The following is a 25340-nucleotide window of genomic DNA, read 5'->3' on the forward strand; positions in this document are numbered from 1 at the left end:
AGTGTATATACAAGTGTGTGTGTGTGGTGCATTAAAATTAGGAGCAGGTGAACCGGAGCCGATGGAAATGATATTCCCACGCTCCGATCCACCCGCCACCCAAGCATGTTGCTGAGTGTATGTGGTGCATTAAAAAAAAATAGATAGGGCGGGGGGGGGGGGGGGGGCGGGTGGCGACACGGACAGGGGACCGCAGCACTGCTCTATACTGCGGCCCCCAACCGATGGCACCCCCACAAGCCCCCCCCCCCCCACCCACAAGTTGTGTGGTGTATTAAAATTGGAGGGGAGTTGTAGGGTGAAGACGGTGTTTCCACCCTACCCCACCCCCCAAAGTGTGTTATGTGCCCTATATGTCTATAAAAGTGTATTGTGCAAACCTAGTGTAGTGAGTTAAGAGGTGTGACCAGCGGGGCCCCCCCCCAACCTATGGCTTTTTTAATTGTATTTAATATTTTTGCTTGACCTGAATTAAGACAACAACAAAAAATGCAAATAATAATAAACATTTTTAGGTTGCGCTGTCCACAAAGAATAATTTGCAATGTTGACCAGACAAGATGATGAGAGTACCTGAGTTGTGGCTAAAAGTTCAAGCAATAATCCTCCCAGGTGCTAGCGTGTTATTTAGGCTTGTATGCTAGCTAATACTATTGATGGGAAGGTGGTTCGTTAAATAATTTAACAACTGAATACAATTGTTTATGTAACATGGGTTTGTAATTGTGTACATCCTAGATGCATGGTGTTGATGCTTTATGATCCTTTAAAGTGCTTTGCTGCCATCTTGTGGCAGCTATACCAAATTACAAACCACTTTTGCGTAACATTAGTACTCACTTTGTGACTAAAAAGTCAATTTTCAACAAAACGTCTAAGTTTGCTTAACAATGTTGTACCCTCATCACCCCGCCTCCTCCTCCACCTCGTCCTGCAGACTCCACCCACCGCCTTCCTAATCAGGATCAGCAGCCATGAATGAGATTCAGCGAGAGTCTGGAGGACTCCTTCGCTGACCTGCACCGGAAAACCACTCAAAGGACCCCTCAAAGGACCCACCGCAGTTTTCCAAATCGGATTTTTAGCACAAGGTCCCGTAAGGCAGAAACCATCCGTCTTCTCAACTGGGACTGTGCTTGTGGATAAACCAGAGCCCACCAGAAGTGACGGCAACAGGGGTCTTCATATTGAGAGGTTAGTGGAGGGATTTGATGATGTTGGTTTGTTGGGTCATGACTGAAGGATTTCGCTCACCACCATGCCACAACGAGCAGTTCTCGCCGGCCTTGGTGGCCTCAGCTTTAGGCCAAAGCCTCTTATGCTGGCTCTGTGCTCATTGGCCAGCTCTTAAAGGAGACTTCAGTAAACTGCATGGAGGCCTCCTGTAGAACTGAAAGAAACTGTCTTTTATAATACACAAAATGCTTTCCAATTCAATAATGAATGTTGAGCCGTCACCAATTGCTACCGAACGTTTTGATACAGTATATGAACAATCCAAACTGATATTAGCAGCGAACAACTGCAATTTTCTAGTTTTAAAATGCAAAAATTTTTGTGTTTTATGTTCTCCTTCACTGCACCCACTCACTCCGGCTTGGAAAAAAGCTGGGCCATGATTAGCCAGCTTGTGTCATGTGGAAAGACTCAGAATGCACGCGATTGGCCTGCGCCTTTCCTGCACAAGATCTTGAAAACGTTCAAACAAAAGTTGCACATTTTGGTATACTGTATTTATAATTATTGTGCATATAATATTTTATAGACAATAGTCCTGTTCTTTCAGTTGAGTGTTTTAATTTTAGTTTTTATGAAGTAGAGCTAATAACAATGATGATGAAATATTTACTAAATGTATAGTATATGTTGTTTCCTCCAAATCACAGCTGACACAGCACATTTGCTATTAAATGTTAAAATAACCATAAATATTATGATGAATGGTATGTTGTTGATAGACTCCAGCAACCCGCAACCCTAAACAGGACAAGCGATATTAAAAATGGATGGATAGATTGATAGTTTTGTTTCTTCTCAAATCACTGACTAAACATCCTGTGTGCAATGACAATAATTCTGACAGAAACTAAGTTCACCATAATCCTCAACATTGTGACAAATCAGAGTAAACACATAAATATAAACATACACAATAAAGTAGTTTGCCATTAATATTTTTAGATTAATTTGACTTGGGTTTTTTTACATCTTAATAGAGCTAAGCTAACTGTAACAAACATCACAGTGTTACTTTTTTTCTTCTTCTTTTTTTTTTCTGCAGAGGCGCCCATGGACGACAATGGAAAGTCTTAAACTGGCTCAGTCAACAATGAAAGTCGCTCACGCATCCAGCCATGTGAGTCGCAACTCTTCCACATACTTGTCATCATGTGTTAGTGTAGCATCACACACTCACACGCAGATTAGTTGCTTCGCAAGATGCCTATTGAACATATATGATTGATAATAATTAGCATGTTGCTAACTATGGAATGGCCTCACGAGCTGATAATAAAAACTAGACAAATCCCAGCAAATATTTTTGAAAGGTTTCACTACGTGTTGCTAACCTAAAGGATGACATTTGTGTGTACAACTCTTCCCACTTTGGCCACAATTAAGTGGAAAATTCTGACAATGCTGAAAACTAGCATGCTAACACCACCATGGTAGCAATTCTTGCCTTAATGGACAGGTGCTAAAGCGCCTGCTAATGCTAGCAGAGGGTATGCTAACATTTCAGCATATCCGTCTTATTCTAAGCCGTTTCAAAATTAGACAATAAGTGGCAAAAATAGATTAGCTTTTAGAATTCTTATCAAATATTACCACTGCATTTTTGGCACTTGCAATTGTAATTGTTTAAAGTTTTGTGAACATAAAATTGAAGTTCATGTGCATTGATAATAATAGTAATAGCTTAGCTTTCTATAACGCATTTTAAAGGAGCCAAAACATTTAACAGCAACTCATAGAGAGCTAATTAAAATATTGAATATGCTAGGAGTGCCTTGTTTGTTGAGAGTAGCTAGTGTTAAGTTTTTAAAAAAATGGCAGGAAAATAGGATTTGGTTTATTTAAGACGATGTGCATTTATTCGACATTGTTCTAATTTTTTCTTAGCAAGAGTCCAATATTTCAGAAACCTACACGTTTTATTCATTTTTAACTGTTATTTACGGAATTCCTTGCTCACCCTTGCATGAATACTGACCAACGCTAAACTTAAAAAACATCACTTGTGTTGTAGTATTTATAAGTTTTCTATATGGCTTGAATGGGGGAGCAAATCATTGAGCAGTCATGCTAATGACTGTACAGTAAACTATGCTTGCTGCTTAAGTGGTAGGATTAACTCCAGGAATCCAATAAGCCCGTGGTGGCGCCACCCCCCCCCCCCCACCCCGTCACACACACACACACACACCCCAACACACACAAATGTTTTCTTCCACTTCTCAGTCATGTTTAAAATGTTATGTTTCTAATATTAAAAACCATCAATATTAATATAAGTGCACTTTGCAGGGTCCGCGCATGTGACGTCTGATGTCCTGCAGTCAAGCCGACACTGAGCCATGGTCATTCTGCAGCAGGTACGTCAGCAAGGAAAAATAAAAAGTGAAAATGTGGTCACCCATGGCGCTAGCATTAAAGGATGCAGTATATTTCATAGTGTTTATTTAAAAAAAAGAAAAACTCAGATGTTTTACCCGCAAAAAATAAAAGCACATTTAAAAAATAATAATAATAATATTCAAAAAATCACTAAAATAACTTTGTTGAGGTGATTTGAAGAGTTTTATTTTAAATCTTTTTATTCTGATTTTTGATCATTTTTTGAAGAACACAGTCATATTGTCAAACAATTACCGTATTTTTATCTAATAAATCCAAACGGTCCATAATCGCCGGTGTGTTTGACTTTGAGATGGCTCTTTACTTTGGCCGACTGCGATCCTAATCTCGAAGTCAATTGAGTCCGACTGAAGCTGTCGCTCACTATTTTACTCACCGTCACATGCACCTCCTGCCCACCCTGAACCTCCCCAAACAAAGCCAAATTTGCCTAAACCCCGATAAGCACGAACCAATTACGCTATCAGCCAACGATAAGATAAAAATATGATAAAGTCGGATGACGTTGGCTACAGGGAAGGACAAGAACAAATGGAAAGATTACGAAAGGGTCCTTTCTCTTACAAGAATTAGATCAGAAATCTCAGGATAAAATCTTTGCAACATAATTGACAATATTCAGTGATGCCTTGATATATGAGGGACCTGCCTTTTTTTGCTTTGACTTGCGACAAGAATTGTGAGATATGATGGCAGTGATCCGTATGGACAAATTTGAAATTATGAACGTTTCCAGTAAATTTCCTTCAATTCACATTGATTTATATTAATTCAAATGGTTTTTTAAAAATATATTTTAAAAAAATTTCTGGAGTTTGACATGACATTTCGTGTGTAACCTGACTGTCTCTTCCAGGGCGACTATGTGTGGTTGGACCTCAAAACGGGACGGGAGTTTGACGTCCCTGTGGGGGCGGTTGTCAAACTGTGCGACTCAGGCGAGATCCAAGTGCTGGACGATGAAGGCCGGGTGAGTTGTTTTCAATGATCTTCTCAAATATGTTTAATGGTGTTTACTGCAGTACTTTAGAAAGCATTGCTACAAGAGGGTAGTAATCCCTCCCTCCTTGCAGGAACACTGGATCTCCCCTCAGAACGCCAGCCACATCAAGCCCATGCACCCCACCTCCATCCAGGGGGTGGAGGACATGATCCGATTGGGCGACCTCAACGAAGCCGGCATCCTGCGCAACCTCCTGATCCGCTACAACGAACGCGTCATCTATGTCAGTAACAACCCCACATACAATTTATGCCTAATTTCATATACACGTAGCACATAAAAACGTTTGTAGTCGCTATCTGTTAGCCGCCCGACTACATTCACTACAGCTGCTAGCCTGACTATTAAGCTCTTAACTCAGGTTAAGCTGTTTACTTGTGTCCACGATGCCCTGCGGTTAAGTGTACTTGCTACTATAAATAATTGACATGAAGTACGCCCGCACTATATAACGATAGCATATATGCGTTTGTTTAAAAAGCCCGTTATTACTACAAAGGCAATTAAATGCATGATATGCAAATCCTAAGGAAGGAAAAGAAAAGAATATAAAAATACATCTCAGTCATCATTTACAATATGATTATTTAGTTCAGTCATTCAATTCAAACCGTGAAACTCATATATAGACAAATTCAACAACGTAAAAATTCTTTTCAGAAGACCAATTTACAGCTAATGTCTAAAAATTCCTTTGTTATTTGGTGTATTTGTACAATTATTTGTAATACTATGTTAGCAGTATATTACAATTTATGCTAAGTGAAAGTGGAATTTGCAACTAAATAATAATGATTATTATGTAAGCAAGAATAGACGACGCACACAACTGTCGTTCTCGAATCCTACTATGCCAAATGCACGTAATGTAAGCTTGACTTTGATACTGTGCTTTGGTGGGTGCTGCTGTTTTGGTTAGTAACAGAATTTAAATGGGCTCAGTAGTCAAAAATAATATAACAACAAATGGCAGTTATATATATAAATGTTCCATATGTCAAAAATATGACCTGAGATCATTACACATTCTACATGGGTTTTTTTCCTGATGAGAAATGTGAGGTTTTTATTCGAGAGAGGTGCTTATTATTCGTCTTATATAAATGATGATCTTATATGATCGTATATTTACATAGAGTCCATTAAGACTAAGGTTAGATTGTGTACGTTGTTTCTAACTAATGAAGTCATTGAATATCTTCAAGTAGAAAATGTATTTATGTAATGTGTCTCTTGGTTGTTGTGTTTTCTCCTCATGTAGACAAATTGCGGTGGAAGGGTGAGTATGAATGGTCACACCGCGCGTATGCTAATCTTTAACCTTTTTGCCAGCTTCGCCTCCTCCTGCTAATGCCTTGATTATCTCATGCTGAAAATTTTGATTTCCCTGTAGTTGAATCACATAAAATTGAGGCCTTTGAAAATGATTTGTTGTTCGCGCTAATGCCGCTTTAAAGAATTGTAGCTCATAGACATGACAAGCTACTGGAATTAATTCACGTCATTTTATGATGATTTACTTTACGAAGTATACATGGTGTATTGCCCTGCAAATGACATTTTGCTACCCATTGAAATGTTTTTGCTAAATTGGGGTGGTATGGGACCCCGGGGTTTGCACGCCACTTACAGCAACACAGAAAAAGGCGGGGTAGTTATATATTTTACAGATAGTAATCTTTGTGTCCCATCTGGGGATTGCTATATAATATTATATGAAAAAAATTAACTATTCCGTCCTGTGTTGGCAGACGTACACCGGTTCCATCCTGGTGGCTGTCAACCCCTACCAGCTGCTGCCCATCTACACGCCCGACCAGATCCGTCTGTACACCAACAAGAAAATCGGCGAGATGCCGCCGCACATCTTCGCCATCGCCGACAACTGCTACTTCAACATGCAGCGCAATAACAAGGACCAGTGTTGCATCATCAGGTGCGTCTGTCATTCAGCCTCGATGTGTTTCCATGTCAATCTAATCTCCCCGAGGGATTCAGAATCTGTTGTATTTTAAACTGTACCCAATCAGATTACAATTTTGTCCTCTCGTTAGTTGGTCAGGGCAAAACTGCACCTTTGTATAGTATAGATGGTTGCTATAACAACAACATGATAATGGTGGAATTTAGTGTTAATTAAGTCGCATATGTCCCCAAAGCCCAGGTACCAAATGTACGGGCCACGAATCATATAACCCTTGACTCCCAGTCAGAATCCTGAAGAAAGGAATTTTCGGAAAAGGCCATTTGAGTTGATCAAAAGCATATAAATCCTCAAAATTAAGTTAAAATGTGGAATAAAAATCTGTAGTGTGGCTATGGCCTGATATTTTCTGCCGGTGGCAGCGGTGAGTCCGGAGCTGGGAAGACCGAAAGCACCAAATTGATTCTTCAGTTCCTGGCGGCCATCAGCGGTCAGCACTCCTGGATTGAGCAGCAGGTCCTGGAGGCCACGCCCATCCTGGAAGGTAAGACCGGCTCATTTTAAATGCCAAAGTTTTGAAGGAGCGGTCCTGTGTCATATGAATCAGTTACTTCTTACCACGCACCTTCATCCACCAACCACAAATTGTATTTTCACTCGTGGAGGCACCACTTCATCATCAAAATGTTAACTTGACATGCATTTTTTTTTATTTATCTAGTCTAATCTAGTTTTTATGTATTCAGCCTTCGGTAATGCCAAGACCATCCGCAATGACAACTCCAGCCGCTTCGGGAAGTACATCGACATCCACTTCAACAAGCGAGGGGCCATCGAAGGAGCCAAAATAGAACAGTACCTGCTGGAGAAGTCCCGTGTGTGTCGGCAGGTGGGGAAAAAACACATTAGAAATCATTGTGTAATCTCACTCACATTCACGTTTCACTATTTGCGAATTTACGGTTTTTATTTGTGGTTTTATTTTGGAACTTATTCTCCATTATCTACTGAAAAACTCAACAATGTTCAATTTTTAGTGCTCTTTTTTAAACGCCGTCAGATGCTATATGACGTCGTTGTTTTTCACTATTTCTGGAAGTTCATTGTAAACTTAAAGAATCAGCTTGTGAGTTTTTATCTTTTTTTTGGGTGTCTCCAGGCACCAGATGAGAGGAACTACCATATTTTCTACTGCATGTTGAAGGGCATGCTTCCAGAGATGAAGGCCAAGCTCGGCCTGGGTCTGGCCACGGACTACTCCTACCTCACCATGGTGGGTCTTCATTGCATTCCTTGACAGATCGATGTTTCCAATCCTTCTGATCCAAACCTCATAAATTCTGTACATGTTTAAAAAATGTTTCAACCTCGCAGGGTCAGTGCACCAAGTGCGACGGTCGCGACGACCTGACCGACTACTCCAGCATCTTGGCAGCAATGAAGGTGCTCATGTTCACCGAGACGGAGACCTGGGAGATCTCCAAGTTACTGGCCGCCATCTTGCACATGGGCAACCTGAGATTTGAGGGCAAGTCACCAAACTCATAAGCCAACTGTTGTTGTCGTCTATGTGAATCTGCATTGGGGGTCTTAAGAAAAGTGAGACCAAGTAAATGCTGTAAGGAGTTGAGAGCAAGACTTTGAGGAGTGGAGACCAAGTCATGGCAAAAACTTTGGGTGGGCGGCAGACCAACTTAGGACTTTAAGGAGTCAGACAACTCATAACAGACTTTGATGAGTTGAGGTCAAGTGAAGACCAATATTTGAGGAGTTTTTGACTTAGAATTAAGTATTTTCTCCTGTTTCCATCAGCTCGTACATACGACAACTTGGACGCCTGCGTTGTCGTCAGATCACCTGACTTGGTCACGGCTGCTTCCCTCATGGAGGTGCATAATTTACCAGCGTAAGCAGATGTGAAGTTGTAATGATGTCGCCGTTTTAATTTCCGCTCTCTGCCAATGGTCCCCAGGTGGAGCCCAAGGATGTCATGGTGTGTTTGACTACTCGAACCCTGATCACACGCGGTGAAAGTGTGGCTACACCTCTCAGTGTGGGACAAGGCCTGGATGTACGGGATGCCTTTGTCAAGGTTTGGACCTTTAACGAATGTAAAACTCCCAAAGGTGGAGGAAGAATTCAAACTCTTATTTCGCCGGCTTAGAAGTCCTCAAGATCTCGATCATAGTTGACTATACACCTCTTTGTCATCTTTGCATCTTGTCGTCTTCTTCTGAGGTTGGAAAAAGTAACGGGCCTATCTTGACAAAGTAATGACTAAAAAGTCAGAATCAATGCAGTCGAAGGAGTAAAAAGTCATCAGAAATACAAATACTCATTTAAAATACAGTAACAAAGTACAGTGTTTGTACTTCAGAACGTCCCACCGATGAAAACATCACAGCACTGTATAGATGGTCTGAAGTGCTTTTTTTTTTGGTCCTGTAGGGTATTTACGGCAGATTGTTTGTGTGGATTGTGGACAAGATCAACGCCGCCATATATAGACCGCCGTCCTGCAATGACAGTACAATCATGCGTCGGTCCATCGGCTTGCTGGACATCTTTGGATTTGAGAACTTTTTCGTGAACAGGTCAGTTTGACTGGAGGAAAGGTTTTTCATGACATACGCTTTGAGCTGTTAAGTCTAAGTAAAGACTGAGACTTTGAGGAGTCAAAGTCGGGATCAAGACAAGACTTTGTGAAGTTGTGATGTCAAGGCCGAGGTCAACGCAGGTCGAAACCATTGAGGCTAAATAAAGACCAAAACCAAGGATTTGAGACCAAGTCAAGGACCACATTTTTAAGGTGTTAAGTCCAAGGTATAATCAAGACTTTGGGGAGTCCACACTGAGTCCTGACAAAAACTTTAAGGAGATTAGACAAAGACAAGAATTTGTGGAGTTGAAACCAAGTTAAGGCGAAGACCAAGGCAGGTCAAAACCATGACTTTGACGTGTTGAGAACAAATTGTGACCTTTGGGCAATTGAGGTGAAGTCGAGTTGAGACCAAGATGAGATCCATTGAAGCCAAGTCGAGAAGTGTTGGGACAAATCAAGAGTGGAGGAGTTGATACCAAGTCAAGACCAAGACTTTGAAGAATGGAGACGAGATCAAGACTTTGAGTCAATGAGAACAAGTCAAAACCAATAATTGGAGGAGTTGAGACTAAGGTAACGCCTGGAACTTTGTGGTGATGAGTTTATGAATAAGTTAAGACATTGAGACCATTGAGACCAACTCAATACTAAAACTTGAGTAGTTGAGAGCAAGTCAAGACTTTTAGTCAAGATATGACTTTGACAATTAGAGAGCAAGAAAAGACTCGGACTTTGAAAAATGTTCACGCTTTTGTCACGACTTTTATCGCAGTTTTGAGCAGCTGTGCATCAACTTTGCCAACGAGAACCTGCAGCAGTTCTTTGTGCGTCACGTCTTCAAGCTGGAACAGGAAGAGTACAACCTGGAGGACATCAGCTGGCAGCACATCGAGTTCACCGACAACCAAGATGCGCTGGACATGATTGCCAACAAGCCCATGAATATCATCTCCCTCATCGACGAGGAGAGCAAGTTCCCCAAGGTTCAACAAAACCAAAAAAAAATCATCTGATATGTAGTAGAGTTGATTGACGAATCTTTTTCCTCTGCCAGGGAACTGATGCCACAATGTTGTACAAGCTCAACTCACAGCACAAACTCAACTCCAACTACATCCCCCCAAAGAACAGCTACGAGAGCCAGTTTGGTATTCAACACTTTGCCGGTGTGGTGCATTACGAGACTAGAGGTAAGTTCGGTCTTGTTGAAGTTTTGTTTTAGGATTGCAACTTCAGCCAAGAATTAGCTCTGTCTTCAATTTTGGATAACTTATAGGAATATTTGGTAGAGCAAACAAATGAAACACAAGTGCACAAGAAGTCCTTTAGAACTATCTTTTTCTTAAAAAAAAAATTAAAAAAAGTCAAATTAATCAAGAAGGCATAAAAATAATGTCGAAAATTATATATTTTTTTCCCTAGCAGGTTGTCCTACTATAGTTGTGTTTCTGTGATTTGTTTTTGTTCGCCTTGAAGGCTTCCTGGAAAAAAACCGTGACAGCCTCCACACGGACATCATCCAGCTCGTTCACTCGTCCAAAAACAAGTTCATCAAGCAGATCTTCCAGGCGGACGTAGCCATGGTGAGAAGAAAAAAATATGTCTCCCAACAAGATTTCTTATGACCTCCTTTTTCCCCCACTTTTGAGCTTTAGGCAGATGCTGTTGAAGCAGTGGTCCTCAGTTAAGAGGCAAAGAGCTCTCAAAAGTTGCGCACATTAAAATAAGACTACGGTAAAGTCTTCAAGAGTTGCACAGGGTAAAATAAGATTAACAGAAAATCCCATAAAAATTGCGCAGGTTCAACAAAGACTTATGAAAGCCCCCAAACGTTGCTCATGTTAAAGGTAAGACGACTATAAATTCATAACCATAAAAGCAGCAAATCTAGCACAGAAAATAAGACTTTTGTCAATACTCAAAAATGTACACAGCTTTAATGTAAGGCTAACAGAAATCCTATAAAAATGATTCAGGTAGAAAAAACGACCACAATGAAATTAGAAAGAAATTCCATCATACCTTAATGTTAATCATGCATTTCCTAAAAAGTTATGCGGGGTTCACAATAAAAAATCTCCCCAAAATTGTGCAGGTTAACATATCGGCACCCTCTTAAAATAATTGCCTAAGTTTGCAAAAAATATATTTTTTGCCTAAATCATCTTCTCATGATGCGAATGGTTCAATTTTTGGTGTTTCCAGAAAAATCTAAAAAAACAAAAACTTTTTTTAGGCGATTATCTTAAGAAGGCGTCAATATGATGTTACATAAATCCCCTAAAAGTCAAGAAAATCCCTTAAAAATTGTGCCGGTTACAAGCAAACTACTGTAAAACTCCCAAAAGTTCTTCATACTAAGTTTATTAAACTTTTTTTGAAAAGTTGAAGAGAAAAGAAAAGACAAGTTGTGGACCTGCATAGAAAGAAATCTGGGTCCAGATCCAGACCAAGGACCTCTGTTGTATCGTCTCTAGTGACTTTTGCTTCCCTTCAGCTTTTCTTTTCTTTTTCTTTTTTGTTACTAATACCGCCAATCCCTTCCTCCATCAATCTGCTGTCTCTTCACTCTTTGCCATCAGTTTCTGTGTGGCTATCAGCAGCCCAGCACGCCTGCGCCGAAGGTAACATCAGTTCTCTAATGCGTATTTGATTCTTTTAAATAAAGTCCAATGATCTGTAGCCCCCTTCTTTATTTCACAGGTGGAAGTTGGTGTTGATTTTTTTCCCATTGAAATTCCCAAAGAATTTTGCAAACTCTCTGACAGACATTTTAATTTTCTATGACAAGCTGTCAGAGATTTTGTTGTATTTCCTGTGTTGTGAATTGTAGCGTGTTTCTACAGTCAGCGTGTCTTCTTGTATTTTGTGATAAACACAAACAACAACATGCGGAATAACAGCTGCTCAGTTTTGTTATACTTGTGTTCCTACGCAGGGCGTGGAGACCAGGAAGCGCTCACCGACGCTGAGCAGCCAGTTCAAGCGTTCACTAGAGATGCTGATGCGCACGCTCAGCGTATGTCAACCTTTTTTCGTTCGCTGCATCAAACCCAATGAGCTCAAGAAACCCATGGTGAGTTGTACAAGTCTTCACTCTGTCCTTTGTCATCAATCATGTTGACGTTTGTTGCGAACTCTCTTTCAGTTGTTCGACAGAGAGCTGTGCATCCGTCAGCTGCGCTACTCTGGCATGATGGAGACCATCCGGATCAGACGGGCCGGCTATCCCATCCGATATTCCTTTGCAGAGTTTGTAGATCGTTACCGAGTTCTTTTGCCTGGCGTCAAACCCGCGCATGTGCAGGTGGTTAGCATTAAAACATTGTAATGTGGACACAGCTTTTTTGGGGGGGGATAAACCAAACCGTATGATTTTTTTCCATCCAGGAGGACCTGCGAGGAACTTGCCAGCAGATAGTCCTGGCCAGATTGGGAAGACATGGAGACTGGCAGATCGGTAAAACCAAGATTTTCCTCAAGGTAATTAAATACCTGAACGGTAGAATTTTATCGCAATTATTGGGACGGTGGGTTTTTCGTCACTGTGACTGGCGTTACAAATGTGCTTATTGGCTGACAAATTGGAAAAAATTGGATTCAACATTTGGCTTTGTGCTTCAATTGAGGGTTGTTTTTGTTTTGCTATGAAAAATAAAAGCGACACTAAAAATGTTGTTGTAAGCTTCACTTTCTTCATTTTTTTTAATCGTCTGACGTCCTGTTTCCCATCAGGATCACCACGACATGCAGCTGGAGATCGAACGGGACAAGGGCATCACCGACAAGGTCATCCTCATCCAGAAGGCGGTGCGCGGACTCAAGCAGAGGTCAGGACTATGCTGGAAATGCTTTCTCTTAAAATCCATTATTATTATTATTATTCTCTTCCTATTCCACATCAACATTCCTTTTTTTTTTAATGCTTCTTCCGGCATTCTATCAGGACCAACTTCCTCCGACTGAGGAGTGCTGTGACCGTAATCCAGAAGCTGTGGCGCGGTTATCGCTGCAGGAAGGACTACAAAATTGTAAGTGGGATAAGTGACGAATCAGCAATTTTTTTGTGGACTCTTGGAACATGAACAGAGGAAGGTGTTTGATATATTTAGATTCAGAACAAAAATCAGTGTCGGAGTTATGTATATCCATGGAACATAAAAATTGTTGAGTGACCGTGTCTAAGTCTACTTGAATGCTATTTAAAATTTTCCCTCCATAATCACTAATGCATCATTCTTTAATCTCAATGCGATGTGAAGTCACTTGTAAGATAAACGGCATTTGGCGCAGAATCAATGAGGTGGAGAAAGAGGATGGACAATGAGAAGGCTCTGCCTTACTCTGTTAGGACCCTCATAGCTTCAGGTTTTCTCTCTCTCTCTCGAGGACGTCTGACTGATATTTTGTCAACTTCTCGCCGCGCCCCTAAGGTGCAGCTACTTGTAGCATTAGCAGCCATGTTTGTTCCGGAGACAACGAGCACTGACAGTTCTTTAGTGGAGTTTGGCTGGACAGTGTCGAAAAGAAGAGCTAGACGGTCCAGCAGCTTTTATCTATTCTCTCGTCCGTCCACATGTTTTTTTGGGGGCATTCCTATCACTCTCCAATCAGCGCTAACACGCTTGCTTCCTCACACCTTCCAGATGCGCCGCGGCTTCCTGCGCCTGCAGGCCGCCTACCGGGCCAGGAAGTACTTCACGAGCTACTGCGCCACTCGCCGCTGCATGGCCCTCATCCAAGCCCGCTGCCGGGGGTTCCTGGTCCGACGGATGTTCTGGCAGCGTCTGCGCGCCGTGTTGACCATCCAGGCTTACACCAGGGGCATGATAGCCAGACGCCTCGGCCAGAGGCTCAGGGCGGAGGTAAAAACACATCATTACGTTTACTACAGCTATTTGTTTCACGTTAGAGTGCCGCAAAGACCCGCCTATTACTGCTGAAGGGACGTTATGTCCGAAAGCCAGACTTGTATTTGCTTTGTGCTCATTTCCAAAGTCACATCAAATACCTTTCATCTATTGACTTCCTTACAATAGTGATAATTCAAAACATTTGATTGATTGTGAGGCTTGTTTGTAACATGAAAATTATTTCTTACACTTGCACAGCAAGATAAAGGGCAACATTTTGTACAGAAAAGCAGAGGTGACATAGGCAGAAGCAAGAAAACCAAAATCATTCACATAACTACACTAGGGGAGGTATCAGAAGTGTTAATTAAAAAGATATTTAACCAATTTTTTTCCATTTTTGTTTTTAGCCCAGAAACCTATTTTTGCTAAAACGTCATTTGACTGAACTGTGAATGTGAATTTATTGCATTTCTGTGTTTCTATGAAGTTTTAACCAGTGTTACGTTTTATTTATTTATTTGGCTTTTCAGCTCAGTGACGACATTTTATTTTCTAATTGAGTCAGTATTTATTTTTCAATGCCTTTCTTCCTTGTGATTCTTGCACGAATCTTGGTGTGTCACCACATAACCTTATTTTATACCTTTTTATTTTTATTATACAGCAACATTTTGTATGTGAGCCACAAGTGTGTGTTGATTTTCCCAGTGGACAAATGCCTCTTTGTTTCCTGTTATGACATCAAAGCTTGAATAAATATTGTGTACTTTTTTAACCGTGGTTTAAATGTCCGTTTATTATCAAGTGGATCATGAGTAGCTTTTAGGATAATTGTTCCGAGAGAGGCAGCGGCGCTTTTCCAGTTCCGGCACACAGGGTGAGTTTGGCGAGTTCCTGATATTGAGAATCGTTTCAACCCTCGCCGCACAGCTGCAGCATCGCCTGGAGGCCGATCACCAGCGCCTGGCCGAGGAGGGGCGGCTCCGCAACCAGATGACGGCGAGGCGCGCCAAGGCCGAGGCGGACCGCAATCACCAGGAGCGCCTGGTCCAGCTGGTCCAGCAGCAGGAGGAGCGTGACCGTGAAGAGCGGGAGGAGACGCGCAGGAAGAAGGAGCTGCTGGAGCAGATGGAAAGGGACCGCGAGCAGCCGGTGGATCACTCGGACATGGTGGACCGCATGTTCGGATTCCTGGGCAACCCCGGACCGCTGCCCAATCAGGACGGACAAGGCCCCGCCGGCTTTGAGGTATGGAATCGGTCAATTGTTAGTTCGGGGACGAATGGAAGCGATTATTTGAAGTGAGGTAGATATGATGAGGATGTGATTAACTTGAGCGAAAGAAACTGTAAAGTGGAGAAAAAAAACCATCAGGTTAAAAGATGCAGATGGAATTTACTGTTCTCTACCTTTTGCGCAGGACTTAGTGAACATGCCCCGTGGCGAAGACGCAGAGGTGGAGGTGGTGAACGAAGCTCTGCCGTTGCCCGACGAGGAAGATGAGGATCTGTCGGAGTACAAGTTCTCAAAGTTCGCGGCCACGTATTTCCAAGGCGTCTCCACCTACACCTACATCAAACGACCGCTGAAGCAGCCGCTGCTCTTTCACGAGGACGAAGGAGACCAGCTGGTGAGACTGGAATTGCACACGGAGCAAAAGTCACATCTGCCAAATGATAACTTCCCTGATGTCTTGTCCTGTTCTGTTCTGTCTGCTAGGCCGCATTAGCCGCGTGGATCACCGTGCTACGATTCATGGGCGATCTGCCCGAGCCCAAATGCCAGCTGGTTCTCCATGACGGCAGTGAAAAGATCCCCGTCATGACCAAGATCTATGAAACCCTCGGCAAGAGGACCTACAAGAGGGAGCTGCAGGAGCTGCAGTTTGACGCAGAGGTGAGGGACATGTAATCCAAAATGTCGGAGTAGTAATAAGACGAGCGTATTTTTATATATATATATTTTTTTTTAATATGCTGAGCAGATTCTTTTTATTATTTTAAGTCAAGCATTTTGTTATATAAATTGAGCAGATATTTTTTTTTATAAATTGAGCAGATTTTTAGTTTTTAATAAATTGGGCAGATTTAAATAAGTCAGGCAGATTTTGTTTTAATAAATCAAACTGATTTTTTAAAAATAAATTTTGCTGATTTTTATTTTTTAAATAAATCAGGCATTTTTGTTGTTTTTAAAAAGTTAGCCCATTTTTTTTAATTTTAAGTCATGTTGATTTTTTATTTTTATTTTACATTTGTCATTTTTCATTTTAACTACAGAACAGCTCCATAGACAGCCAGAAGAGGAACAGTGTCCGGCACAAACTTGTGTCTCTCACTCTGAAGAGGAAGTCCAAGATCACTGAAGAGGTGTGGACAGTTTGCAGGATTGTCTCATCCAGGAAGTGCAATTACGGCCACAGATGCTTATGAACACATTTGACATCCACAAATAAATGCTTGCCGGTTTTTAAATATCGTAGGTGACCAGGCGGCTGACCGAAGGGGACTACAGCCTCCAGGGGAACAGCATGCTGGAGGAACGACCTACCTCCAACCTGGAGAAACTTCACTTCATCATCGGAAATGGCATTCTAAGGCCCGCCCTCAGGTGTGACCACTCTCCTCTGATATATGTCTGATGCACCACTGACATGCCATAAACAAATAAAAAGGGATCCGTTTGATCGATTTCAATCTCAATTTGTTCCCCTTTAGGGATGAGATTTACTGTCAGATATGCAAGCAGCTCTCTCAGAATCCGTCCAAAAGCAGCCATGCCCGTGGATGGATCCTCTTGTCTCTCTGTGTCGGCTGCTTTGCACCCTCGGAGAAGTTTGTCAAGGTATGACATGAAAACCAAAAAACAATGGTTGGGTGAAACGGTAAACGGGTAGCGGTTCCCACGCCTTATGGACCAAGCAATCTCTGTCACGATCAATTTGAACTTTTAAAGGCTACAACAAACTTTCTTTGGCTCTTGGCAGTATTTGCGGACATTCCTGGTGAACGGCCCGCCGGGTTATGCTCCGTATTGCGAGGAAAGACTGCGGAGGACGTTTGTCAACCGCACACGGACGCAGCCGCCATCTTGGTTGGAGTTGCAGGTAACTGAAGAAGTAGACGGAGGCTAAAAAGCAAATAATAGTTTGGTTGGCGGTTCATGTTTTGTTAGAGTGTCTGAATATTTCTTTGTCCCGCAGGCTACAAAATCAAAGAAACCCATCATGCTGCCAGTAACATTTATGGACGGAACCACCAAGACTTTGTTGGCGGACTCGGCCACCACAGCCAGCGAGCTTTGCAACGCTCTAGCAGACAAGATCAACCTCACAGATCGCTTCGGCTTCTCCTTGTACATCGCTCTCTTTGACAAGGTACAGCGCTTACTTGAGACAAGCCAATGACAAAAACTGGAAAGCCTCAAGGTCAGACAGACGACGATAAAAGCTGAATATCAAAATTATGAATCTGCCGTGTCAGGTGTCATCGTTGGGCAGCAGCAGCGACCATGTCATGGACGCCGTCTCGCAGTGTGAGCAGTACGCCAAGGAGCAGGGCGCCCAGGAGCGCAACGCCCCCTGGAGGCTGTTCTTCAGGAAGGAGATCTTCACTCCCTGGCACGACCCCGCCAATGACTACGTGGCCACCAATCTCATTTATCAGCAGATCGTGCGAGGGGTGAAGTTTGGTGAATACCGCTGCGAGAAGGTGAGCGGCTACCGGCCTCATCCTCAGCATCTTAATCTAATTCTTATCTCTCAGAACTGATCTCATAGTTATCCTTCAAAAGTCTGGATCCTTGTTTTGGTCTTGTCTCCACAAGATTTTGTGCTTTCCCCATAAGGAGGAGGATCTCGCCGAGCTGGCCTCTCAGCAGTATTACGTGGATTACGGCATTGATATCCTGCACGATCGCCTCCTCAGCCTCATCCCCTCCTACATCCCCGACAGAGAGATCACCTCCGCCAAAACGACGGAGAAGTGGGCTCAGCTCATCGTCGCCGCCCACAAGAAGGTAGCGCTCGACCGAGGTGACGTTGCTTTTGCCGAGTCATAATCGTGAACGTCCGTCCAGGGACTGTACAGTAAGAGGAGGCCCAACACGCAGAAGGTGAAGGAGGATGTGGTGACGTTTGCTCGACTTAAGTGGCCTTTGCTCTTCTCACGTTTCTACGAGGCCTTCAAATTCTCGGGTCGGTCACACAAAAAGTTTGCTTGACCACTCTATGCGGAGGATTTCTCACTGCGCATTCTTGCGTCTTCATGTTTGCGTTCACAGGGCCAAGCCTGCCCAAGAATGACGTCATTGTTGCCGTAAACTGGACCGGCGTTTATTTTGTGGACGAGCAGGAGCAGGTCCTTCTGGAGCTTTCGTTTCCAGAAATCATCGCGGTCTCCAGCAGCAGGTAGCATGCAAGAAATCTTCTGATGATGGATGGCGTCTTATTCTCTTGAGCAGTGTTCATTTGGACATGACATTTTTATTTAGTTTAGTTAGTCTTTTGACTAAAATTGATGAAAGTTTTTGTCACAATTTAGTCATCTGATTGTATTTTAGTTTTAATCTAATTATAGTAGACAAAAAAAAGCGCAATTTTAATCGACTAAACTGACAATTTCGTTGATGTTTTCCTTCAGCATACATTTAAACTTTTATATAGAAAACTATAACTAGTGATAGACCGATATGTTTTTTAAAGCCAGTTGCCAATAATTGATATTTCAAGCCGATATTCATTTACAGTAAAAGAGAAAATATTGGTGTCAAAATTTTTTAAAATTATATTTTCTTTTAATTTTAAACGTATAAAGAACTGACAGCTTTGTTTAAAAATTATAACAAAAATTGCAGGGAGCTTCCAGGGTCATCAGCATGTGTTAAGCTAAATTAAAAACTAAGCAAATAAAAAGTTCCCTAAAGTTTTCTACTGTAAATAGTTTTCCAAAATGTCATCATAATTTCTTAATTTTATTTTATTATTTTTATTTTTTAATAAAAAGTGTAGGGAGTTCCCAGTGTCATCATCATTTTTTTTTAAATAAAATGTTCATTTAAATAAATCCGTAAATAAAAAGTTTGGCCGATAATCGGTCTATCCCTATTAGAAAACAGGTGAGCTATCTATCCCTATTAACACATTGACATGACATTTGTCACTGTAGTTAAACACACTAAACGCATTTGACACAACCGTTTCTTTATTAAACTTTGTTTCAATGAAATACTTTGAACTGACAATATTATGTTTTAAAACTTAGTTTTCACCTAAAAAAAAAAAAAGTATAATTGCCTGAGAATAATCTTACAGCTGCACAATGAATGGAAACATTTGAACATTAAATTTGAACAGTTTTTGAGTGGCTTTTTTCTCCCACCTGTTTCATTCCTTCTTCTGATTGGATTTTGTGAATTTTTGTCACTGTGTGGTTTTCGTTTTCGTCATTGATGAAATTGTCAGTCAATTTAGTTAGCGGCATCGTCTAAATGACTGGCTTCTATTTTGCGTTCAATTTCATTTTTGTCAGAAAAAAATGTTTGCGATGAAAAATATGACGAAAATTATCACTGCTCTTGAGGTTTATGATGTGCGGAAACTTGCAGAGGAGGAAAACTCCAAGGACAGAGTTTTACGTTGGCCACCATCAAAGGAGATGAATACACGTTCACGTCCAATAATGCAGAGGACATCAGGGACCTAGTTGTGGCGTTCTTGGAAGGTCTGAGGAAGCGGTCCAAGTTTGTGGTCGGACTAATGGACTGTCCCAACCCTGGTGAGAATCCACAAGTGCACATCATCCAACACATGCTAGCTGACTGCCACGTATATCTTTCATCTCCTAGCAGGTGCGGAGTCCACATTCCTGAGTTTCTCCAAAGGGGATCTCATCATCCTGGATGAACACGACGGGGAGCACGTGATGAACTCCGGGTGGGCTCACGGGATCAACGACAGGACCAAACAGCGAGGAGACTTCCCGGCCGACTGCGTCTACGTCCTGCCCACCGTCACCCGACCTCAATACGACATTGTGGTGAGTGAGGCCAGACGAGGTGACGCCGATCCAGTCTGATTGTTTGCCGCGTTCATCGATCAAAGGCGCTGGTGACCATGACGCCGGATCAGCGGCGGGAATCTGTCACGCTGTCCCAGACGAGCCTCGCCGACAGCGAAGACAAAAGCAAAGCTTACACCTTGGAAGAGTTCTCCTACGATTACTTCAGGTTCCTGACTTTTCGCTTACGTCATTCATTTTTCAAGACACACTTGTGATCAATCATCCTCGTCATCCGTGATGTCGCCAGGCCTCCTCCGAAGAGCACTCTGAGCAGGGTGATGATCTCCAAGGCTCGAGGGAAGGAACGTCTGTGGAGCTGCAGCCGGGAGCCTCTCAAGCAGCCTCTCTTCAAGAAGGTCATAGCCCACGAGGAGCTTTCCCAGGAGGCCTGCCAGGCCTTCATGGATATCCTTTAATCGAGGATTACCTCCATCACACCAAAACAATCTAGCGCTAGCCAAGAGCTAGAGATTTTTTTTTAGGATAGTTTGACTGACAGTTTATATATATAACTACACATACAGTTCAAATGGTACAGGTAACATCAATTTCAATGCACATAACCTAAAATCACAAATTACATTTCATATTGAGGCACTTCAAGCCTATTTGTGAAGGAACTCAAACATGTTGCGTTCCACTTCATCTGGCCATTCTCGTGGGTCTTAAACATAGCTGGCCAAAAACATGCCTAATTATAATTAAACCGCATTAAGAATTTAACCACCAGAGGGCGCTGGAACTGCACAAATGGAAAACAACCTGGTCTTTTTAACAGATGTGCTGCTTTTAATATCAACGACGACATTGTGGCAGTTTTAACATTGCGGATATTGCCGTAATGGTTACATCGTTACAACCTTGACTGCAGCCCTACCTGTGATGAAGTACATGGGCGATTATCCCTCCAAACGAGCGCGCTCGGTTAACGAGCTGACCGATCAGATCTTCGAGGGAGCGTTGAAGGCCGAGCCGCTCAAAGACGAGATCTTCTGTCAGATTGTCAAACAGCTCACCGACAATCACATCAAGTAAGTTCAGCCAACAATGGCCGCTGGCGCTAAGAGTGCATTTGTATGGACGCGGCGTCACGTTTTCCAGGTACAGCGAGGAGAAGGGATGGGAGCTGCTGTGGCTCTGCACGGGTCTGTTTCCTCCGAGCAACATCCTGCTGCCTCACATCCAGAAGTTCCTCCAGGCTAAGAAGCACTACCCTCTGGCTCCGGATTGCATGCAACGGCTGCAGAAAGCCTTACGGTGAAACACTCACTTCAATTATCTCATTTCCGATCCTCCTGCTCCAATGGAGCTCACTCGCTTTGTAATTTGTGGTAGAAACGGGTCAAGGAAATACCCTCCTCACCTGGTGGAGGTGGAAGCCATCCAGCACAAAACCACTCAGATCTTCCACAAAGTTTATTTCCCGGATGACTCGGACGAGGTGAGTGTTAAGGTTTTAAAATAAGCAAATATCTAATGCTTGGCTTGTGCGTTTGATAGCCAAAAATGTTGCTTTTAAGTGGAAGTCAACCTTAAACATTTCTTGACAATAATATGTTATATGTGACCTCACTAGTCTAAACACGACATTCGGATTCATATTACATGAGTTATGCAGCAAAATCCTGCCATTTTTATCCATCTCAGGGGGCGGCCATTTTGCCACTTGCTGTCGCCTGAAGATGACATCACAGTTGCTCAGGCACCGACCAATCATAGCGCACCTGTTTTCAGAAGCTGAGCTGTGATTGGTTGTTACCTGAGCAACTGTGATGTCATTTTACTCAACAGCAAGTGGCAAAATGGCCGCCTTCTGTTATAGATAAAAAACTCATATTCCACTAACACAATATTAACCAGAATAACATATTTAAACTTGTGGGGCTGCATAGAACATATTATTGTCAAGAATGTTTTTGGGGGGGTTGACTTCCCCTTCAAGTGTTCATTTTGGTCCGTTTACATTCGCAGGTGTTTGAAGTGGAGTCGAGTACCAAGGCCAAAGACTTCTGCCACAACATTTCAGGACGGTTGTTGCTTAAATCATCGGAGGGTTTCAGCCTTTTCGTCAAGATCACAGATAAGGTACGATTTTCCGGCGTGTAAAAAGCTTTGAAGTTGCGATCATTATTCCCCGTTAATTTGTAGGTCATCAGCGTGCCGGACGGCGACTTCTTCTTCGACTTTGTGCGCCACTTGACCGACTGGATCAAGAAAGCCAGACACGTGAAAGACGGTAGAAAAAAGACATTTGACCAACTTTACCAGCTTAAATGAAAAACGACATAACAGTGTTAACCCGTCTGCGTGTGCAGGCGTGGTGCCTTCACTGACCTACCAGGTGTTTTTCATGAAAAAACTGTGGACGAACACCATGCCTGGCAAAGACTCCATGGCTGACTCCATCTTCCACTACTACCAAGTCATTAAACTCTCATATCTTAATTAGGGTTCAACAAAATTATTATTTACTCGCTTGAGAAATGCAGTTTCTCCAATGTCAATTCTTGGTCTTTTGTGTAGGAGCTGCCAAAGTACCTGCGAGGTTACCACAAGTGTTCCAAGGAGGAAGTGCACCAGCTGGCGGCACTCATCTACAGGGTGAAGTTTGAGGAGGACAAGTCTCACTTCCAGAACATGCCCAAGATCCTCAAAGACCTCGTCCCTCAGGACCAGAGCCGGCATCTGTCTGCCGATGACTGGAAGAGGGTGTGTGGCAAACCCCATTGTTTGTGTTTTACCTTCTGATTGAAGTTTTTTTTTTTTTTCCCAGTCTATCATGTCGGTGTTCAACAAACAATGTGGAAAGACGAGAGAAGAAGCCAAACTGTCCTTCCTGAAAATCATCTACAAGTGGGCCACGTTTGGTTCAGCCTTCTTTGAGGTCAAGGTACAAACTTGCCAATCACTGAAAGGTCAGACCTTCATGGAATGCCGCATTTAAAACATTTGTTTTGATGCAGCAAACCACTGATCCAAATTACCCAGAAACCCTCCTGATCGCCATAAACAAACATGGAGTCAGTCTGATTGACCCAAAGTCGAAGGTAGGTCCCGTGCTTTTTTTATTGAGGGCCATACCAAATTTGGGTTTGGGATTTTTCAAAAGACCTCCTCTTGGAGTTTTGTTTTTAGAATTGGATGATGAGAAATGCTCTAGTTTTCACACCTGTGTTTTTGTTTTTTTTACGGGGTTGCTTCCTGTAGGACATCCTGACCACACACCCCTTCACCAAGATCTCCAACTGGAGCAGCGGCAACACCTATTTCCACATCACCATCGGCAACCTGGTGCGAGGTAGCAAGCTGCTGTGTGAAACCTCATTGGTAAGTGTCAATATTACCTCCACCAAGGCTCAACCGTTAACAAAAAAGTGACTCAAAAATATTTCTATGTGCCACAATTTGTGTGTTTGTGGTTTTTCATTCATGTTATCAGACTACACAGAAGTGTAACGTTTGAGGAAAATAAGTCATATTTTTGTTTGTACGTTACGAATGGAGTGTAAAAAAAAAAAATCATAAGTTGTGTTAAATAGCAGACTACTTCCCAACTCCAAAAAAAGAAGATAAGTTATAAATAGTATAAACACAATATTAACTTGACATTTTTGTTTTCATGGTTACATGAGCCAGTTTTCTAGGGTTTAGATTAGCATTAGCATTTCAATTGTGAAAAATGCTAAATGTTAAATGCTCATCCCAGCTCATGTCAACTTTGATCACCCCCAGGGCTACAAAATGGATGACCTGCTAACATCCTACATCAGTCAGATGCTAACCACCATGACCAAACAGCGAAGCTCTCGAGGTAGCAGCAAGTGAACGACCGGTGACGCCATTTTGGCCCTTAACACTCACTAGTTGCCTTCCACTTAGCTTTTTTTTTTTTGTTTCCGTAGGGCGTGCGGCTAGTTGACATTTCATGTTACACAATGGTATTTATGTAGCTCTTTTTCAGAACATTGGAACGATTTTGATAGTTTTGTTTTTAGCAGCCTGAAGATGTTTTAGGAAGCTAGATGGCTAGCTTAAATCCGTGTTGCTTCCGGAAGCTAGCAAGCTAATCCACTTGAGAGGTAAGTCAGTTTTGTTGACAAGGAAGCAAACATAACGCGTGCCACAGACTTCACCTCCACATATCATGATATAGATAATCAGTTTTATATATATTTAATTGTTTAAATGTACGTGATTAGCAAGGTGTTTTAAGCCCCCCCCCCCCCCCCAACATGTTCTCATGTAGATGTCAATAAATGACTTCGTAACACATCAGAGCATGTTTTTGTTTCTAAATGAGGGCTTATGTGTAGTTTACTTTTATTTGCCAATTCGCTGCGTCTTACTGTATTGGTAATATTTTTGATCTTGTGTCGCTAATAAAGCCTTAGTCACATTAAATGCCTTAGTAAAAAATAAATTCTAATTAACCTCATTTGTAAATTGATGACATCGGCACATCTTAGTTGCCATTGAAGGAAATTCCCCTTAAGAAAAATACAAATGTACGATCAAATTGAAATAATTTAGCAAATTGTTCTGGACATTGATATGATTGCTTATTTACTACAATTTAAAAGATTAAATGACTAGAATTTGAGGACCACTTTTGTCCCTGAGTTTTTACTCGGTCCGCGCGACAGTCCACAGTCCCATTAAATTAAAACATGGCTGTATTTCATGTATTTGATATTTGCTAAAAACCCACACCAGTTTCTTTGTCCTGTCACTAAAGATCAGCCAATAAACATTTTGAGTAGTTCAATATCTTATCAAATTTGGAGCTCAAATTTAGTTTATTTCGAGTTACAAGCAAAAGGCATCTTTTCTTACAAATGTAAAAAATCACTTGGCAAATTAAAAAAAATCCATTAACAAAATAACACTCAATAAAGTGAAATGAACATATGAAGCACACAATGAAATGAAATGTAGGACTTAAGCCGGGCGGTTGCAAGGTTGGTTAAGGAGCCAGATGGGCTGGGTTTGCGAGGATGGATATTTGCCCCACTGGTGGAGTAGCGACGCTGGACACGGACCAAATGTCACACAGCTCTGTAATATTCACACAATTTCTGTAACAGTACAAACGTTAATACAACATCATGTTATTTATTTGGTTTTATTCTGGAGACACATCGCATGGCAGAAAATGACTGACCTGATTTGAGCTGAATGTACTTGTCTCCTTCCAGTGACAATTTGGCTACGTTCACACTGCAGGGCGCGATGCCCAATTCGGATTTTTTGTTAAAGC

The 25340-nt window shown here is 42.1% G+C and overlaps 1 protein-coding gene across 4 annotated transcripts; it reads left to right on the top strand.

Annotated features, from left to right (window-relative positions):
• The first annotated feature begins 978 nt into the window (after window positions 1-978).
• myo7ab (myosin VIIAb) lies at window positions 979-24358 on the top strand. Of its 4 annotated transcripts, XM_086099067.1 has the most exons (51): window positions 979-1194; window positions 2282-2356; window positions 3529-3596; window positions 4496-4609; window positions 4713-4865; window positions 5904-5921; window positions 6394-6578; window positions 6989-7110; window positions 7313-7455; window positions 7726-7839; window positions 7941-8094; window positions 8379-8455; window positions 8539-8658; window positions 9015-9160; window positions 9941-10151; window positions 10223-10358; window positions 10645-10751; window positions 11751-11792; window positions 12107-12244; window positions 12317-12475; window positions 12559-12651; window positions 12904-12998; window positions 13115-13199; window positions 13815-14033; window positions 14955-15272; window positions 15445-15654; window positions 15744-15920; window positions 16304-16393; window positions 16507-16634; window positions 16742-16868; window positions 17011-17130; window positions 17227-17400; window positions 17507-17734; window positions 17871-18041; window positions 18102-18219; window positions 18306-18432; window positions 19629-19798; window positions 19869-20059; window positions 20125-20249; window positions 20331-20488; window positions 20961-21114; window positions 21185-21340; window positions 21419-21524; window positions 22055-22168; window positions 22232-22319; window positions 22399-22505; window positions 22607-22792; window positions 22857-22973; window positions 23047-23130; window positions 23291-23410; window positions 23816-24358. In XM_086099067.1, the coding sequence occupies exons 3-51, from the start codon at window positions 3579-3581 to the stop codon at window positions 23906-23908; spliced, it is 6606 nt and encodes a 2201-aa protein (XP_085955193.1). In that variant the 5' UTR covers window positions 979-1194; window positions 2282-2356; window positions 3529-3578; the 3' UTR covers window positions 23909-24358. The 4 variants fall into 4 exon arrangements, with proteins under 4 accessions (XP_085955193.1, XP_085955195.1, XP_085955194.1 ...); XM_086099069.1 differs by lacking the exon at window positions 11751-11792; XM_086099068.1 differs by lacking the exon at window positions 5904-5921.
• The last annotated feature ends 982 nt before the right edge of the window (window positions 24359-25340 follow it).

Source organism: Leptonotus elevatus, chromosome 16 (assembly GCF_054856555.1).
Source record: "Leptonotus elevatus isolate MCC_2025b chromosome 16, RoL_Lele_1.0, whole genome shotgun sequence".
Lineage (NCBI taxonomy): Eukaryota > Metazoa > Chordata > Actinopteri > Syngnathiformes > Syngnathidae > Leptonotus > Leptonotus elevatus.

Excerpts from the sequence above, each read along its gene's own strand:
- myo7ab (XM_086099067.1), top strand. Across the intron at positions 7,840-7,940 it reads ACTACTCCTACCTCACCATG|GGTCAGTGCACCAAGTGCGA; the intron begins GTGGGTCTTCAT and ends TCAACCTCGCAG. Across the intron at positions 20,489-20,960 it reads GGCCTGCCAGGCCTTCATGG|CTGTGATGAAGTACATGGGC; the intron begins ATATCCTTTAAT and ends CTGCAGCCCTAC.